This window comes from Sceloporus occidentalis, unplaced genomic scaffold, assembly GCF_023333645.1.
Source record: "Sceloporus occidentalis isolate IW3139 unplaced genomic scaffold, rSceOcc1.0.p SCAF_4, whole genome shotgun sequence".
NCBI classification, from domain to species: domain Eukaryota; kingdom Metazoa; phylum Chordata; class Lepidosauria; order Squamata; family Phrynosomatidae; genus Sceloporus; species Sceloporus occidentalis.
Genome location: NW_028316984.1, coordinates 95,596,318 through 95,615,265, shown reverse-complemented (window position 1 = coordinate 95,615,265; position 18,948 = coordinate 95,596,318). Strand labels below are relative to the sequence as shown.

The window sequence follows — 18,948 nt, the reverse complement described above, 5'->3', positions numbered from 1 at the left end:
TATATAACAGCAATAGTATAACAGTATTAATTTGTAAAAGCAGTTCAGAGGAAATAGTATATTGAAGAGGGGTAGTATATATATATATATATATATATATATATATATATATACTTTCTCTCACTGTGACACTGTTGTAAATTATTGTGAGAATTTTTAGTCTTTGCTAGTTGATTATCTCATTGTTTGGCTAGAGCCTTGCAACTGACCTTGAAAGCACCTGCAAAATAAGGGATTGCTCAGTTTGACTCCCTAAGGAAAAAAAAAAGAGAGAGAGAGAGACCACAAGAAGTCTTGATAATTATTAAAGAGGCTGGTTTGCAAGACGTGTAACTAGAGAAGGGTAACACCTGTGTTATCAGAGATAAGGGTGAGGGAAAGTAAAACAAAAGGAAAGCTGAAAAATTGGTGAATTGTAATAATTGGTATTGGCAACTAAACAGGTGCTTTCAAACATATTTGTGGGCTCTTAGATACATATAAAAGAAAAGGACTTTTTGAAAGCAGAAGAGATCAAAAGACTGGGCTTGACAATTGGGATAATAAGGGATTGGAGCTAAGATTGTGAGTAGATGTATGTTTGGTTGTGTACCAATAGAAATACTATTTGACTGGTTGAATTATATAGAAGGAATGTCTGCAAACAGGAAAACAACAGCTCAATTTACATCCCAACCACCAAAAAGACCATCCCTAGAGACAGTGCTCAAACCTACAGAATATAACGAGTTGTCAATGCTGGATGAAATAAGAAGGATGAAGGAGGAGCTGAAAGAGGACAACGCAAAATTGAGATCAGATTTGAAACTGGAAATTAGGACTGAGATACAAAAAGAAATGGGAGAAATAAAAGGCTCCTTGGGAAAAATAAACAAAGATTTGGAGAAAATAACTAACAAAGTGGAAAATCTTGAAAGTAATTTAACGCTACTGGAGAATAGTGTTACACAAACGGAAATAAAAGTTACTAAAATTGAATAGGAGAAGAATGAGGATAGACGTACAATAATAAGGCTTGAGACGAAACTGAGACAAAACTGTATTAAGCTACGTGGTGCACCAGAACAAGATCAAGAAAATCTTTATAAATTTTTGATTCCTATTTTGGCTGATTTTGTGGAGGAACCAGCAGAGCAATTCCCCTGGGAGATTGACACCTTATACCGCATAAGCTCTAAAGTCTTAAGACAAAAGAAAGTACCCAGGGATATTGTGGTGAATTGTGTACGAAAGCAAACGAGAGATTTGATAATACAACAAAGTTATAAAAAAGAATTAATCATTGATGGACGTACAATTCAAATTTTTAAGGACATTCCCAAAATTGTGTTAAAATCGAGAAAAGATTATAATTTTCTTTCAGACCAATTAAAAGTACATGGGATTCCATTTAGATGGGATGAAGTTGAAGGGTTATCTTTAACCTGGAAACAAAAAAAAAATACAGAATCGACACAGTAGAGAAAGCAGCGGACTTTTGGAAAAGAAACAGAAAATATATTGAAAGATCAAAAGAGCAAGATCAAACGGGATCCAAAGAAGGTGTGAAGACGAGACAAATGATAGCGAGAGAAACAGAACAAAGCAAAAAGGAAGAAGGAAAAAGATCAGAAGAAAGGGATAGGTCAGAAGGAGAAGAAGAGGAAGGGAAGAGCTAGTGAAGTTGTGAGATTAATGTGATTGGGTTGTAGACATAGATATATTTGTATATTTGTGATAAATTTATTTTTAAAACAAATTTAAATTTTATTTTTTTAATTCCTTTAAAATTTTATTTAAAAACATCACATTTTAACCAAATTTTCTCTATGTATATTAAATACATTTAGGTTGTGCGTATGATATTGTAATTTGAAGGTATAATTTTAATTTTGCTAGTTGTTTATGTCACAACTATTAGCAGTATATTCAGTGACATATGGGAATTATGATTTACGAATAACAGTGCAAAAAGCATTGCTAAGGATTCTGTATAGTGTGAAAAGGGAAGAGGGCAATGGGGGGGGGATGGTGACACCATGAGTCCCCCTCACCAAGTGACACCAACCCTAGGGATGCCACTGTTAAAGACCACAAGCTTGGCATCAGCTATATATAGATTACTTCCTTGTATTAACAGCTAATGAGTGACATAGTGGTCCCCAATTTGTGTGTGCATTTATTTATATTTTGTCCCATTTAGAACAAAAAGGGGGCACACGGCAAATCCTCTTGCCCACAATACTACAAGCATTTATTAGGTTAATTGGGAATGTGTTATCTCCATTTTGGGTGTCTGTGCCTGTACTGTACTGCCTATACTGGGCAGACAGAGGGAGGCTGTTGTATTGAGCTAGAAATTATGTCTTCCGAGTAACCAAAACAAGATTACATTTACCAGAAAGGTGTGCAGTGCAACCTATAACTGTAACTATGATCCACATCAGAGATGTGACAGCTTGTTACCATTGTCTAAACAGACTGCAGAAACATAATCTTGAGGGTAACCACATCTCATGTTTTCTCTTCAGAGGCTTGATGATGATTATTAAGATATCATTTTAAAAATGAAACTGTATGTGCCATTATATACAATAACTTCTGTCGCATGCAATTATCTCTGTGAGCAGGAAAATATATCCAAAACTTGCTTATTTTAGTTACTTAATGTTTAACTTGCCTTTTAGTTGTTATTTAATTTATATCCTGCTTTTCTCCCATAATAGATACATGGTGAACTGTGTTGTTATAAGTTTCCATTATTGGGAAATGAGTGATCACAAAGTGCCTCTCACTCAGGTTGCAGCCTCACACCCAGCATCCAGTGTCAACCAAGCCTTGATCATACCTTCCAACATTTCACAAATGACTACACCACAGACAGAGACAAAGGGCTCATCACCTCCCCCTTTCCCCTACCATTCATGGCCTTTTCATTTCTAAGTTACTGATTTAACTATACTTTACCCTGACATTTGTTCTTTGAAGCCATAAGAAAAGGCTGTACTTGAAACTAACAAGATATGTGCCTTGCCCTCCTCTCTCCTCTGTCAGCAACAACTTTAAGTGATAACATCCAAAATCCACAAAATATTGATACCCCTTTTGGCCAATCAAAATGCACAATACACGTATATTTTGGGGTGGCCCAAAAGTGGTATCACTGTTTTGTCTAAATAGCTAGGTATCATGGTTTTGTAATCTAGAAATGTTAAGTTTGGATTTTATTTTTATTTTTTTAAAAAAAACACCACTTAGCTACTAGCTGTATCTTAAAAGTAACATGGAACCTCACGATAACCTGAGCCCCAAAAATTGCTAAATAGGTGAGATAACAACAACAACAACACAACTCATAAGTATGAAAAAAATTCTTAGGTGTTTTGCATTGTTAGACACGCCACATAATAAATTCATCCATAACTGATCAAGACTCCAAAGTACACCATCCACCTAATTGTAAAATAAAATAAAATATCCACCCAATGCAAAACAAGCTGAGTTGTAAGTTTCCACACCTTTCAAACAGAAAGAGTTTCTGTCAGTGCATAATTCTGGTGGAGATTAAAGGGCTTCACTGCCACATGTCAAGCTTCAGAACAAACCTTTTAAACAATCTCAAAGCTTCAAAAGATTTAAATTGGGAAGGATAAAATCACTGAATGAAGAAAGATTTTGCTCAGTATCTTTTATAATCTAGTCAAATAACCAGTACATTTCAAAGAACCACTCACTTCTGCAGTGTTTCTTCCTCAGGCTCCAGGAAGACAGAAAGCATTACAAGGCTCCAGGAAGACAGAAAGCATTACAAAGCTCCCTTAGCTAACTGTTTCCCTGTTTAAAGGTGCTGAGAAAACACCCGCCCCTTCCTTTGCCCTGACTTATTGCAGGTGCCCTGTATTTCCCCTCAACCACCTGAAAATTTTGTCCCAGTCAATTCTAACACACACACACACATATAGATGTCCAATGCAGTTATGTTTTAAGGATAAAAGTTTAGAAACTAAACCCTAATGCAAGCCCCAGCTACAGAAAGCCCATTGGACCAAACCGGATTACTAAGTGTTGACTAACCATTCAGCAACTGATTAGTGTGTGTACTCTTATAAGGAATATCCATAAGGTTCAAGCCTAGAACTTATTTAGTTTACAGAGGTAAACATACCAGTCTTGATACTGTACCCACACATCTAGTCAATTAGTCCATGTATGCCTGTGTTGGTCATTTCAGGAACAGAAAGGAATCTATTTTGTTTTGCTGTTTTGTTGATTTTTACAACCGTCTTTTAATGCATTTTAAAGGGATTTAATTCTATGGATTTTCAGTATACACACACACACACTGATTTTTAAATGTTTTTAATCTCTGCTGGTTTGAATATTTTGTAAGCTGTTTTGAATCCCAGTATTGATGGAAAGGCAGGATATAAATGAACAACAACATCATCACCTGTTTTCATGCAGTTTCCAAAATGTTTACCTACCTGACTGCCTGAAAGTGATTCACACAGCCAGATACAAAAGAGGCCAACTCTGTAGAAGACAGATACAAGCTACACCTGCTGAAATTCCTTAAATTGCACTAATATTAAAGATGCAGAAGCCCCTGTTCTTTTCTCTATCTGGCCATCCTAGGAGTGTCACACACAAACCAGGGTTAACCCTGGATAGAATGACAACTCTCCACAAGACTGAAATACTACATCCAGCTGTATTAAAATAAACATTATAGTATGCAGAAGACATCACAATATTCCAGTTTTGCTCTAACCATCTTTTGTGAGAAGCACTTTACAAATACTGCCATGAAGCTCAGCTTCTAACCTCATTCATCCATGCTGGTTCAAGATTAGCCTGAGACAAAGCTACAACCACCTTCTAATATGCAATTTGCTCCTTATTAGGTTGCCCCACGTTTTGGTTTGATGTTTATTTTTCCTGACAGATATTCAATCCTTTACCAACTATAAAGGCAGCAATCCAAGGGATGTGGCATTTTACCATCATTGTATCTCCATGCTGAGGTGCATGGTTTTGGCTGAATTTCCGCCTGTCCTGCAGGAGTTAAAGCAAGAACATGGAAAGTTTAAAAGTAACACATTCTGGTTATTCATAATGTATAAAAAGTAATTCATTGTTATTCAGTGTTGTTGCTCGTTACATTACTAAAAGTGTTGCTTGCTGCTTTTGTCATATGACTACTTTTTTGGGGGGGGGGAATAAGAATGGCACAAATCTTGAATAATTCCTACTAAAAGTGCCTCTAAAATGCATTAAAATAGCCTTTAAAAGTAATTTTCAGAACTGTCTGTAAAATTTAACTGATTACACCCAAAGAAAGAAAAGAAAACCCTTAAATAATTTGCTGTATTGTTTTGGCATACAATTTTGTTTCACAAAATGAAGGGGAACTTATTCCACGTAACTATGCTGCTTGTAATTAGTTACTGTTAAGCTCCAGTTAAAAGCATAGCACTTCTGTGAAGAAGATAACACTACTATGTTCTACATTTAAGAAGTATACAGATCTTAACACCTGTATTTCTCGCTGCAAGCAAACATTCAAGACAAACCAATGCAACAATAAATATCAAATAAATATCAAATAAAAATATGTTCAGACCAAAAAACATAGTGAGAAATTAAATACCTTGCAATTAATTAAATGCTTTGGACCCGAGAGTAGTCACATCAACTAGCCTTACTTTGACTGTTAGCCCTACTGAATACTGTGGAGCATATTTCAAGGTTCACAGATTCAAAATGGCTATATCTCTTCTCCCACATCAGCTCTTGTTGCTTGCATTTAACCATTTTCTACCTACTTTTTAAAAAAAATCTCTACCTTCCTTCCCAGTGTGCAGGAGCCGCTTGTTGGGCTTCTCTCCATTCACCATAAGATGTGCGCTCTCCATCTTGTGCTCCCTCTCCCATCTCTGCCCATCTCTGCTTTCGCTGCTCAAGTTTCTGGGACCAGTCACTAAAGCCCTCATCTTCCTCCAGTTCTGAAGTCCCGGAAGGCTTTCCATCAACCCTGAAATTCAGGTGAAAGAAAGACATTAAACACAATGCAAGCTCAGAATAGCACAACAACCATCCTGGGTTTTGTGTCTGGTTTTGCATCAACCCACTTAATATGTTCCTAATTATCACAACTGTCTTCTGAATCAAAACTACAGGTGCTTTGCTTGTGTATCTCTGGGCCCTAGCCCTCTAGCTGGACAGCAGCACCCAGCATTCCTCACCATTGACCATGCAAGCTAAGGCTACTGGGACTTACTGTCAAACAACATCTGGAGGGCCTCATGATTTTCACCCATATCCTAGCTGAAAGACAGAAGTTGGTAGCATAAGCTTTTGTAGATTTAAGCCTACTTCCCTGGGAAGTTCTTACCCTCACACTTAGCATTCACTCAGCTTAAGTTGCATAAAACAGATCCTTCTTGTGCTTTGTTTACAAATGGCAAAAAAATATAAGTAGGGTGGGAAAGGGGCAGTCATACATTTCCTAAACTCAAAGAAATGTTAGCTGGGCACCATGGGGCAAGTACTAGTATTATATTTCATGGAGACTTTGCATGTATTGGAAGTTTCACCTTAGGCCCATCTTTTGTTTGTGGAACGCCCTTTGTAGAATGGCTCAGATTCTTAGTTTACTGTATAATATCAAACTCTTCAACGCTCATGATTTGGCAGGGACATTCCCAATTAATCATCTCTCATCCCATTTTTCAGCTGCTTTTGAAATGCCCCAGTTTCTTTTTCCTCAGCTTACTTCAGTTGCTGCAAAGTGAGGGCCAAAATAGATGGCCCTAAAAGGGCAGCATCACACCGCCCCTTTGAGTGCCAGATAAGGACCACAGCAACTGCATGCTGCAGCCCCAATCCAGCATTTTTCTGATCCAAAAAGAAGTGGCAAAATGCCGCTCCTTTGGGGGGTATAAAAAGGGCACCCTTATTACTACCGCCAGGCCATTTCGGCAGTGCGGCGCATGTAAACGCCACACCGTCAAAATGCTGCCACACATGTTGTCAGCTGTGCGGCTTCCCGGCAGCGTGGGGGCAGTGTCAGAGCATGCAGTACCTAAACGCTGCACTCAGATGCTGACCCCAACCTGGAGCTTATTGCCAGTCTGTTTTGCTCCTGAGCCTAAAGTACAAAAGTAGTTTGCACTCAATTAACTCAGAGACAAGGAGAAGGTGGAGTCCAGCCCTTCCCTGTAGAATCAGGCCAAAGAAAACTGCTGTAGCCTTTCCTAGGTTGTGTGATCTTCCTCACTAATAACTTCTGCCATCCTGAACTCACTCTGAAGTTGTGTGTCCCAGTTTTCATCTGAAATGTTATATATATTAACTTCTCTCTCTCTTTCTATCTGCAGGTATATGTATGTGATCCTCCTTATCATTCAAAGTTGCATAGTGATTGTGGAATATTACCCTGACAGTACAATGGTGCATTTTTGGTTGGTGGTTTGTTTTTTTTACACAAAATAGAAACATTTGTTCATTGCAAAGTTGTTACTTTTTTAATTGCTGTGTGGGATGCTGTTGTCCTTGGTAAATCCTGACAGTGCATATGTCATTCCGGGAACATAATTCTTTGGAGGCTGTGCATTCTTTTATAGATCTCTGTTACAGGAGCACTACAGCAAGGCTAATCCAGCATGCAGGCCCTCACACACACATACAGTTCTTCCATTTCTGAACACATAGCATTCCACTATTTTATTTTTAATGCTTTGGAGACAATGCATTTCTCATCCATACTGGAGTACATATCAAACCAGTTGTTTTCTGCAGTCATACAATAGCAGCCGGAATGTTGCCACTTTCCCCAACAATTTTGCTGGATACTATACTCTTCTCCTCAAAACGATATTTGTACAGTAGCTTGCACTTGACATTCCACAGTTGACATTTCATACCAAAGGTTTGATCAGGATGACTCCAGGGTGAGTAAGTATATGACTGTGTACTGAATTTGTCATTAAAATCAGTGGGACCTCAACATATATAACAGTTCCATGTGTTTGCTGATAATAATAATTATTGCTAGTGTCCTACCCTGGCCTCATAGGGAGAGAAGAAGCAGGCACAGTTCCACCAGCCCTAGGTCTAGAAGCAGATGAAAGATCCTCCCTCCACCCCAAATGCCACTGCCCTGACCTTGGAGGGAGGGAAGAACAACTGGATTTAATCCTCTCTCACACTGCCATCCCCCTTTCCTTGTTTGACTTGTCTTAATTACATTGTAAGACATTTATATTGCTTTGCTCCTTGCCAAGCTCATGATAGCAGCAGTTTAGGAAATATGCTGTAAGAACCTCCGACTGATGCAGTGGCCAGGGATGGCATCTCCCCTCTAGATGCCTGTCTGGAGTCAGTAATGGGCTGGATGAGGGAAAACAGACTCAGCTTGAATCCAGAGAAAACGGATGTACTCGTGATAGGTTCCCCGGGCCCGGGGATGGATATTTGTCCACCTGTCCTGAATGGGGTCACGCTCCCCCTGAAGGACTCAGTTCGCAGTCTGGGGGTGCTTCTGGACTCGTCGCTCCACCTTACATCTCAGGTGGAAGCGACAGTCAGGAGCACTTGTTATCAGCTTCGGCTGATACGCCAGCTGCGACCCTACCTGAGCCGGGGGGACCTTGAAACGGTGGTACATGCTCTGGTGACCTCTCGGTTGGATTTCTGTAACGCGTTCTACATGGGGCAACCCTTGTACCAAACCCGGGAAGCTTCAATTAGTGCAGAACATGGCAGCAAGGTTGGTCACTGAATGCTCCAGGACCAGCCATATAACACCTGTCCTACAAGATCTACATTAGCTGCCCATTTGCTTCCAGGCGCAATACAAGGTGTTGGTTATTACCTATAAAGCCCTAAATGGCTTAGGCCCAGGGTACTTGGAGGACCGCCTCTCCCCATATAATCTGCCCCGCGCTCTCAGGTCGGCCGGGAAGCAACTCTTGAGGGTTCCAGACACGAAATATTCTGTGACTGCACAGAGGGCGTTCTCTATCTCGGCCCCGCAACTTTGGAACTCTCTTCCCAGTGAGCTCCGCTCGGCTACCTCCCTTGACCTATTTAGGAACAGGTTAAAAACCTTCCTCTTCCAACAGGCTTTCCCCCAGATGTTGTAAGATCTGCTCTCTCCCCGTTGCACCCATTGTACCAGCACTTAAGCTAGTTATTGTGTGGTTTTAATCTTGTAATTTTAACATTGTTTTTAATAGTTTATATATTGATTTGGATGTTATGTGATTACTGTTTGTAAAATGTACATCTGTGTACTTCTATGTAACCCGCTTTGATCTGCCAAGGAAAAGCGGGCTATAACAGATTATTATTATTATTATTATTACCTCACGTATAAGCCGGGCGCAAATTGGGGGCCAACATTATGGATTTTGATATGACCCAAGGATAAGTCAATGGTAAAATTTAGTGGCTTGAAAAAAACGGATGTAAAGAATGAAGCAAAGGAAAATGATGTCAAAAACTTACAAAATCCCAACAAGCATAATAGTACTCAGTCTAAAGGCTGGATGGAAGAGGAAAGGAGTATGGTAAATTGTGGCTGTGAAATGTGTGGTGGAGGCAGCCGCATACAGGTGTGGCTAAGAAAACACATATGTGTCAAAAAGGATGAAAAAGAAAAGAAAAGCAAATGTTAACTACGACGTGTTAAAGAGCGCCCAAAATGGGTGCTCTGCCGGCGCTTCCGGTTGCTGCGTCCGGGAACCTCAGCAGTCAAACCACCCGGTTCCCGAATGTAACAAAAGGAAGCCGCAAAAAGCGCCTTCTTTTTGCACCCCGGAAGTGGCGTCGCAAGTGGCCAATGGTGCACTCGCGACGACAATTCCGTCACAGGATGTGTGGACGCTATGCGTCCACGATGTCAAGATGATGGTGCCCGTGTAGAATGGGCGCTGCCATTTTGTACACCCCCAGGATGTACTAGGGTTAGGGACATGCATAAAGGATGCCCTTTCCTAACCCTAGTATGTCCTGGGGACGTACTTTACGCCTGTGCAGAATGGGCCTACATTAGCAGTGATTATTGCCTTTAACTTTAATGTGATAACTTTGCCATATTTTAACCCAGAAAAGCATATATAAAAATGTCTTATCCACATACTTCAGAGCCCTATTCCTCTTGTGCTCTTTGAGGAGAAGTGCCAAAGAGTTGCCACTGCTGTCACCTTCCTGCCCAAGCATTCGAAAAGATCAGAGAGAGTAGAGGGGGTCAGTGTTTCTTTTAGATGCTCATATCATTAGTCAGAAACCATTAAAGTGCCCAGCACCTTTTAGATATTAAACATTTGTTGTTGTTGTTTGCCTTCAAGTTGTTTCTGACATATAGCGACCCTAAAGTGAGCCAATCACAAGGTTTTCTTGAAAAGATTTATTCAGAGGAGGTTTGCATTGCCATTCTCTGAGGCTGAGAGTGACTTTCCGAGGGTTTCCCAATGGCTTTCATGGCTGAGCGGGGATTTTAACCCTGTTCTCCAGAGTCATAGTCCAACACTCAAACCACTACACCAAGCTGGCTCTCATTAGATATTTAGATATCTAAAAATTTACCTTTTTAAAAAATGTTAACAATACATGTGCCAAAGTTTGGAAGTAATTCATTATAAATGACAGAGTACTTGTAATTAAATCATTTTTACAATAATTAAGGTACTCCCACATTACATTATTATAGTGTGACCTAAATGGTACAGATTTGTTCTTTTTGCAGTATAACTATTTATTTGCTTTTAGTTAAGTGAATATGTGGGTTCACTGCTTAGGTTTTGTGTCACAGGCTAGTGGCTTTTAGCATTCTGATGAGGGAAGGAGCTAGTAAGTCTTTTTTTTAAAAAAAACAACAACTTGTTTTTGTTCCTTTTGAATATTAAGAAAGTAAAAAGTGTAACAACTGCAGTAACTGACTACTTAGTGTAACTTTGGAATTGTAACTGTGCATAATAGCTTTTTAAACGTAATTTCACAAGATCTAATGTGTGTGTTATGTGTGATAGAGATAGAGACTGAAAGAGCGGGAGAATATTTGTGCCATTATTAATGAAAAGGAGGGGGAAAGAGCACTTACACACCACTGGCAAGAGTCTGTCATTTGGCCTTCAGAGTATACAGACTGCATTCCAAAGCTATGATCGAACACAATAGCAGCAATCTTTAGTACAAAGCTACATACACCCCTAGACTGGAGGAAAATCATCATTTGACTAGGTTGTATGTGTTTGTGTGTCTGTGCATGGGAGGAGAGAAATTGTTTGGATCCCTTTTCATTACTTTTCTCATTTTTCCTCCCTGGGGCTTCCTTCATTTTCCACACCCAACTGTTGTCATGAAAGCAGCCACTTTTGGGTCTTTACTTCAAGTTCTGGTAAGGCAAGATGATGCTGATTCCTATGTCACAGTGTATAGTGATTGCATGAACTCTGGACTTAAGGGAGCAGGGGAACTCAAGCCCCCCAAGGCTTGGCAAAGAGGCTGAGTCCATACAAAAACTGAACTGTCAAAATTGGACCACCAAGACTCCTATGTAGTTGAGCCTCCTCAGGAATTATGCATCATACTAAATGATCAAGCACTAAGAAATACAGTATCAGGATGGCTATTGTCATTGAGCCCTCCCAGGAATAAGAAATGTTGCCTGCAGTCTATATTCTGCACATTTACTTCAGTGCAAACCACACTAAAACTGGCCTAAATAACTTAAAGGCACCAGATCACTTCTGTTTTGGAAGCTAAGCAGGATCTGCTCTGGTTATTACTTGGATGGAACACTACCAAGGAATATCAGGTGTTGTAGGCTATATTTCAGAGAAAATAATTAACAAAACCACTTCTGAGCATTCCTTGCTTAAGAAAACCTTATGCTATCCATTGGGTTGCCATAAGTTGTCAGGCAAATTGAAGACACATACATACCACATTAAATACACAGTGTATTCATAACAGCCTTCTTATTTAAGGAATCTTGAATGATATTGGATTGGAAAAATAATTCACACACACACAAATGCAAGTAGGCAACATAAATAGCAACCTGTCTTCCAGTGTTGAGCCTTACCTCTTAAAAATAGTTCCAGAGTGCCTGGCTCATCTTGACTGGGCAACCTAGAATTATTAACCTAATAGCTCCTTACAGCATTCATAATGCAGTACAAATATAATACAGCCTGCAGTGACTCCAGAATGAGTCGCAGGGAAGCTAAATTTTGTAGAACAGAAAGCTCTACTTCTACAGATATTACAATATAACAGGATTGTTTAAAAATAAACACACACATGCACCATGGCATGCCTTCTGTTTTACTCATTCATCCCAAATAAAAGCTTTGAATAATCTGGAATATTTGGCCAGAAGGGACTGAAATGAAATTCTGCCTTGATAGAGCACAGATGTACTAGGATTGGTGAAGTGGTAGATTAAACATTTTAAAGCAAACCATGTGGCAGAGTTTTGGGCCTCTGCTCTGAGGAAGATTTCACTAGAACTTTTAGTGTTCCAAAATAAATAAACAAACAAAGGAATCCTACCCAGTGCATCTTGTGGTGCCAACCCAAAGGCATAAAATACATTTGAAGCTCACAGGCTATTTCATCAAGCAAAGATGGTGAAATTGCATACAAGGAAAGGAAAGTGAGAGGCAGTGTGGTGTAGTGGTTTGAGTGTTGGATTAAGACTTTGGGAGACCAGGTTTCAAATCCCTGCTCAGTTACAGAAATCTACCAGGTGGTCTTGGGCAATCACATTCTCTCAGCCTCAGAAAAAGGCAATGGCAAACCATCTCAAAACAAATCTTGCTATGAAAATTCCATGATAGAATTGGCATAAGTCAGAAATGACTTAGAGGCACACACCACAACAGAAAGTGATAGTTTGGGATCCAAGTAGCTATAATCCTTTAGTACTTTAGAATGTTGTGTAGTAAGTGTCTGTGTATAAGAAAATACATTTTCTTATACACAGGTCATACCTGTGAGCTGACTAGAACAAAGGAAGCAAAATGTGAGGTGAGATCCTAGATCAGGGAGACGCAGCATATAGTTCTCCCAAGTGGAACTATGCCATGTCTCTTCTCCTAGTCCTCCAGCTCAACTTTTACCTCCTGCAATCCCTCCAACATGGCTGTTTACTAGACAATGGAGAGTAGGAGGTGGCAATGGAGTTCTGTCAAGCTATGTTCCTATTGCTGGATGTACATAATGTAATCCTCCAGAATCTCCAAAGGACCAAACTCCCTGCCAAAATCATCTTTTTGCTACTTTAGCCTCCTACTCCATGGCCATTTATTGAGTGGTGGGTGACAGAGAAGAGTTGGCGTATTGCTGTTGTTGAGACACAGCAGTTAGTCAGGAATATCATTATGCAAAGGAATCCTGTAGCACCTTTGAGACTGAGTAAAAGATATCCTAGGTCCAAAACACACTGCAGAAATAATCCTGTTTGAGACTGCTTTAACTGCCATAGCTTAGTGCTAGGAAATCCTGGGAATTGTAGTTTATTATGGCACCAGAGCCCTCTGACAGAGAAGGCCAAATGTCTTACAAAAGTACAGTTCCCATAATTCCCTAGCACTGAGCCAGGGTAGTTAAAGCAGTCTCAAACTGGATTATTTGTGCAGTGTATTTTGGATCCTAGACTTGGTCATGTATCTGAGAAAGTAGACCACATCTACAGAAGCTTATGCTACAATGTCTTTTATGAATTATTCTCAAAAGTGCTGCAAGATCCCTTTCATGTTGTTGTTGTTGTTGTTGTTCAATATCATTTATTAATATAGTATCATCACTGTACAATCCCCTGCCCTCGGGTTTATAGTCTAATTAAGACATGACACAAAGAGGATGGCAATGTGAGAGAGGACTGTGGACGTTATTGCACTGGCCCGGGGGACTGCAATTAAAGTGGGATGAAAGGGGGCAGGATGGGAATGGAATGGGGTTATTACCCATTTTAACCCACTGTTCTGAACAGTTCCTTAAAATCAGCCTCTCTGGCACAGATGGGGAATAGAACGGGGACTTCTGGCAGCATCGGCGATGTTCCAGTGTGCAGTAAAATGCGTCCTTTGCCCATTCTGCTCCTATCAGACCCCCTTTCGTCCCACTCTAATTGCATTCCCCTGGGCCCATACGATAACGTCCTACGTTTGGCAGATACTGCCTCATCTTCTCTCTCTCTGATGCCAGAGCAGTGGCAGCTGGGCTGGAAGGAAGGCCTTTCATCTGCTTCTGAGCCTAGGCATGATGGAACTATGCCTGCTTCTTCTGGTCTCCCTACGAGGCCAGGGCAGTATTGCAGTAGCTGGACACACAATGATAAGTCATCTTCCAGGACTTCCTAGAAGTCTTCTGGAGGTTCTGCAAGATGATGCCACTGCTGTACATCCTGTTGGGAGGCTGCAGCAGGACGAAAGTGGCATATAGGCGGAGTTTGGTCATTGCATTGTGTCAGTAGAGAATTCTGATTTCCACAATGACCCCATGCCCCCTCCCCCAAAATATGTAGACATAAGTCACTAACAGGATGCCACCCACAGGCATTAAATGTTTAGCCTCTCTATTTGAAGTTACAAAAACTGCTACCCCAAAAAAACTGATGCAAGCCCTTATGGAGGAAGAGCAGAGTACAGTATTCTTACTCTAAAGTAGCCACCCTAGAGCTCCTGAATGGTCATTCCCCCCACAAGCACTAATTAAGCAGAGGTGTCTGATTTCTCAACATGGCTGACCATCACATTTTGTGCGATTTGGATGCTTTGGAGCAATTGTTGAAACAGGGGCTGTCCAACAAACACAACCTGGACCTACAGGAAAGTTATCACAGCTGTTTGTGAAGAGGTGTTGTTCAAGGAAATGACAAACCTTGTGAACCAATGCAAGTTACAAGAAATGGATGAGTCACCATAAGGGAGAGCTGTTTTTCCATAAGAGAAAGCCAATATTAATAGGCTGGCTTTTGTAGCCAGATCAGCAGCTGCAGAAAAGGCTAAGAAAAGGCTGGGGACCAGAATAAAATCATTGTACCCCCCCCCAAAAAAAAATTAAATTAAATTAAAATGAGGAGGGGGGGGCTAGAAATATTCCTTTGTATTAATTGTTAATTATTAACATATTTTCTTCTAAAGTGTAACCTACAGACATGCCAAATTGCAGAAATAAAGCAGTTTGACATCACTTCAACTGTCACGGCTCCATCCTGTGGAATCCTGGGATTTGTAGTTTGGTGAGGGATTCCACCTTGTCTGTCAGAGAGTTCTGATACCTCACCAAACTACAAATCCCCGAATTCTGTAGGGTAGAATCATTTGTGATGCACAACTGCTTTATTTCTGCAGTAACTCTATGATCCTATGATTCTATGATTTTATCCCTGTAAGGGTTCGACTTGGTTAGAAGTCATCTGACCAACATATGATCCCAATCCATGAAAATGGGAACTGGGGGCATCTGAAATGAATCAGGAATGGCAAAGAAAGGTGCTTAGCTATATATTAATATTGCCCGGATGAATACAGGACTGGGCTCCTGTAGCTTTAAAAGTTAGCAGATCCCAATACAGAAAGACTTCACATAAAGTTTTATCAAACAGAACTATGGTATGTCTTCTCCTTTGTACCTCCCTATACATCTTTTGCAGCCCAGCCCAAAGCTATTTACTGACTGATGGAGAGCAGGGGTGGGAAGGTGGCACTAGAGAAGTGTCAAGCCCCATTCCTGTTGCTCAAGGTGGACAATTTTACACCCTGTGCCTATCTGGTGCGCAGCACTGTCATGTTTCAGCACACCAAGAGTCACATAGAATCACAGTTCCAGCTGCCATTTTGGCTTTTTTTCTTTTTTCTGTGATTTTGGGAGAGTTAGGGGTCATAGGGGGATGTGGGGAAGCAAATCACTGTGGTTAGGGCACATTAGGACCAGCCTAGAGGCAAAAGAAATCTCACCTGAAAATCAGTCCAATTTTTTAATGTAAAAAATCAGTTTGAGGGTTTTGGGGAGCTTCTGCAGATTCCAGGGGTCCCAATGTCCAAATGCAGCCCATAGGCCATACATTACCCACCAGTGCTGTAACTGGATACACACAACATGAGACTGAAGGTGCTGTATATCCAACTGTAGGAATAAGGCTCAACACTTCCCTGCTATCGCCCCCCTCCCCAGCCCTCCATAGCCATGTTGGATGGACTGCATCAGCTAAAAGACTGGTGCTGGGTGGGGGGGGGAGGAGATGTGTTGCAGTTCCCCTCAATGGAGCTTTACAGTATGCCATTCTGCTCCATGATCTGCTAACTTTCAAAGCTATAGGAATCCCTGACAACCCTAATTGGCACAGCAGAAGCTGAACAACAACCATTCCTATACCCACACCCACAACCAGTGTTACAGTGAAAATAAATAAGCTTAGTCTTCTTTCTAAAACAGATATTGTAGCTTTACTTATAAAACTTGTCCATAATCAAATACATATTGCAGAGAAATTAGAAAGAAAAAAGGCTGCAGGTCAGAATGATGCAGGATCTCCTGCAGTTGCTTCCAGTCCATTTGCCCCTAATTTCCTCCTTCCAGCATTGAAGTCTGACCAAAGCACATAATTATTGTAAAGGGTGAAACTGTCCACTAGATTCCACCCTGCAAATGTTCTGAACCTCTCCTGCATTTGACTTATGAATGAATTATGTGTAGTTCTGCTGACAGTTAGTGGGATATGTGGAATTTCACAATGTTGTGTATTCATTCTTTGCTGTGGTGAGATCCTGACTCAACAGCGAAAACATAAGGGCTGTCTTGCTCAACAACAAGATTCTGTCCAAATTAACAGCCTATGAGTTAGTTCATGTAAGACTTAACTAGATTGTCATGTAACTAGTCAACTAGTAGATTGCAACTCCACTCAGTCCCAGGCACTCAACCAATGCTGAGGGATGATAGAAGCTACAGTCAACAGTGCCCTGGTTTTAGCAGTAAAACAGTTTCACAGTAAAAATACTGGTGTAATAGAGGCAGCCTTTGCATTCCAGGCAGCATGGATGAGTGAAAGCCCAATTATTGGCACCACAGATGCTGAAGGAAGTCAGCTCCCTAAAACAGTGAAATTGCAATTTCTCTTGATTTGCTTTTTCATTATTGTGAGCAGATGGGTCTACACAAAATGAAAGCCACTTTCTGGAGGCTGGCCAAAATGGTGTCTTAGCTCTTCACCAAGTCTATCCAGCTTGCCACCCATCCAGCTAAACAAGTCCCACTAACTAGATATTGTAGCTTATTTGCCAGTGAAATGACTGAGACCCTTCAGGCTTCTGCAGCTGCAAGGCAGACAACAAAACCAGAAGAGTGATCGAGCTGATTGGGAACCACTAAAAGGTACAGCCAGAGCCTGTATTTAACATGGTTATTCCACAACGTGTGGGACAATCCTCCATGTGGATCCCTTCTATCACACAGAGAATTTAGATGACACTGCAAGGATGTTCCCAACATCCACTCAGATGGCAGCATGGAGATTCTCTATACAGGAAGGATGAGGGACAGACAGTATAGCTCATATCTTTTAACTCAAGTTTGTTTGTTTTATATCCTGCTTATCTCCCATATGGGACCCAAAGCTGGACACATATTAAAATGTTAAAAGCAATTTCTTCAGTTGGCACACCCTGGCCATTAGGGTTACTATATTTTAAAGGACGGGAAAGGGAAAGGGAAAGGGAAAGGGAAAGGAGGATGGAAGGACACATGTAATTACTAAGTACTTCAAACCACTGATCACTAGATCAGCTGTTTGAATCTGCTGGGGATGCTTTGATTGGGAGTTCCTGCATGGCAGGGGGTTGGATTGGATGGCCCTTGCGGTCTCTTCCAACTCTATGATTCTAAGTAATCAGTTGGTACATGTGTCTGTTTTTCTTTCTTTCTTTCTTTCTTGGCATACCAACAGATACCACCAATTAGGGGAGGGCAACTAGTTGATTGCAACTGCTCTCAGCCCCAGGCACCCAGCCAATGCTGAGGGAAGACAGGAGCAACAGCTCACACACTGCCCTGATTTTAGCAGTAAAGGAGTTATGGGTCCCATAATGATTTATGGGATCCATAGATTCATGTCCTAATTCCTAATCTTCATTGTTAATAATAAAAATTGTCATTGCTTGTTTATAAGTACTTAATAATATCAACAAATGATCTGGTTAATTCCACAATATCCAAACACAACCTCGATATAGAAGCCCATCCCTCATGCCTGCTCATCCACTATGCCAGCACCGCAGGTTCTCAACAAACCTGTGAAGCAGCAAGGAAATCTGTCAAGTGGACCACAAAGAAGAGTTATGGACAGTGAAAAGAACAACAAAGGGAAGGTCTTGAAAGGGAGAAAAGAGTTGGGGGGGGGGGACATCTGGGTATTTCAGAGGAGAGAGAAGAAGCTACAACCATTCTATACCATACAGTAACTCCTCCCTTACCAGAGCTGCTGTTGGCACCATTCTCATTTCCTCCTCCTGTTTCTTTCTGTGAGTCCCATCAGCACAGACTGATGGTATTAAATTCAGAAGATCTAATCTTGACAATCCCTAATGATAGGATATTCTCTGTATGCTGCTTTGTTTTATCTCATAGATTCACAGTAAGTAGACTTACAAAAGTTGCTCACTTCTGAGTTTCAGAGGCGTGGGGGGACCTTGCAAGAAAACTCAGACATTTTAAAATGGCTCCCAGACAGAAATTTTAGCACTGAAAATGAGGACATGCCTGAAGAAAGGAGAATGTACAGTATCCCTAATAGCCATAACATGTAGATTAGGCTGCAATTGTGTTCCACTATTTCTCATTAAGTCTAAATTTCCCCCCAGTGTCGTGTCATTTTTATTGCACTAACCCATGTTAGTGCAGAAATATGCAGACTGTGCATTTACTCAAACTTCATCAGCTGAAAAGGGTGTTACATTG

At 40.7% G+C, this 18,948-nt stretch overlaps 1 protein-coding gene across 4 annotated transcripts in view; it reads right to left on the bottom strand.

Moving 5' to 3' along the window:
• LSP1 (lymphocyte specific protein 1) overlaps positions 1-18,948 on the bottom strand; it is a 138,621-nt gene that overhangs the window by 33,748 nt on the left and 85,925 nt on the right. For 3 of the 4 annotated variants that reach the window (XM_089520974.1, XM_089520975.1, XM_089520976.1), the window contains exon 3: positions 5,825-6,013. The exons of the other annotated variant lie outside the window; for it this stretch is intronic. In XM_089520974.1, coding sequence (XP_089377100.1) covers positions 5,825-6,013 — 189 coding nt within the window. The remainder of the gene's footprint in view (positions 1-5,824; positions 6,014-18,948) is intronic. 4 annotated transcript variants of the gene reach the window in all.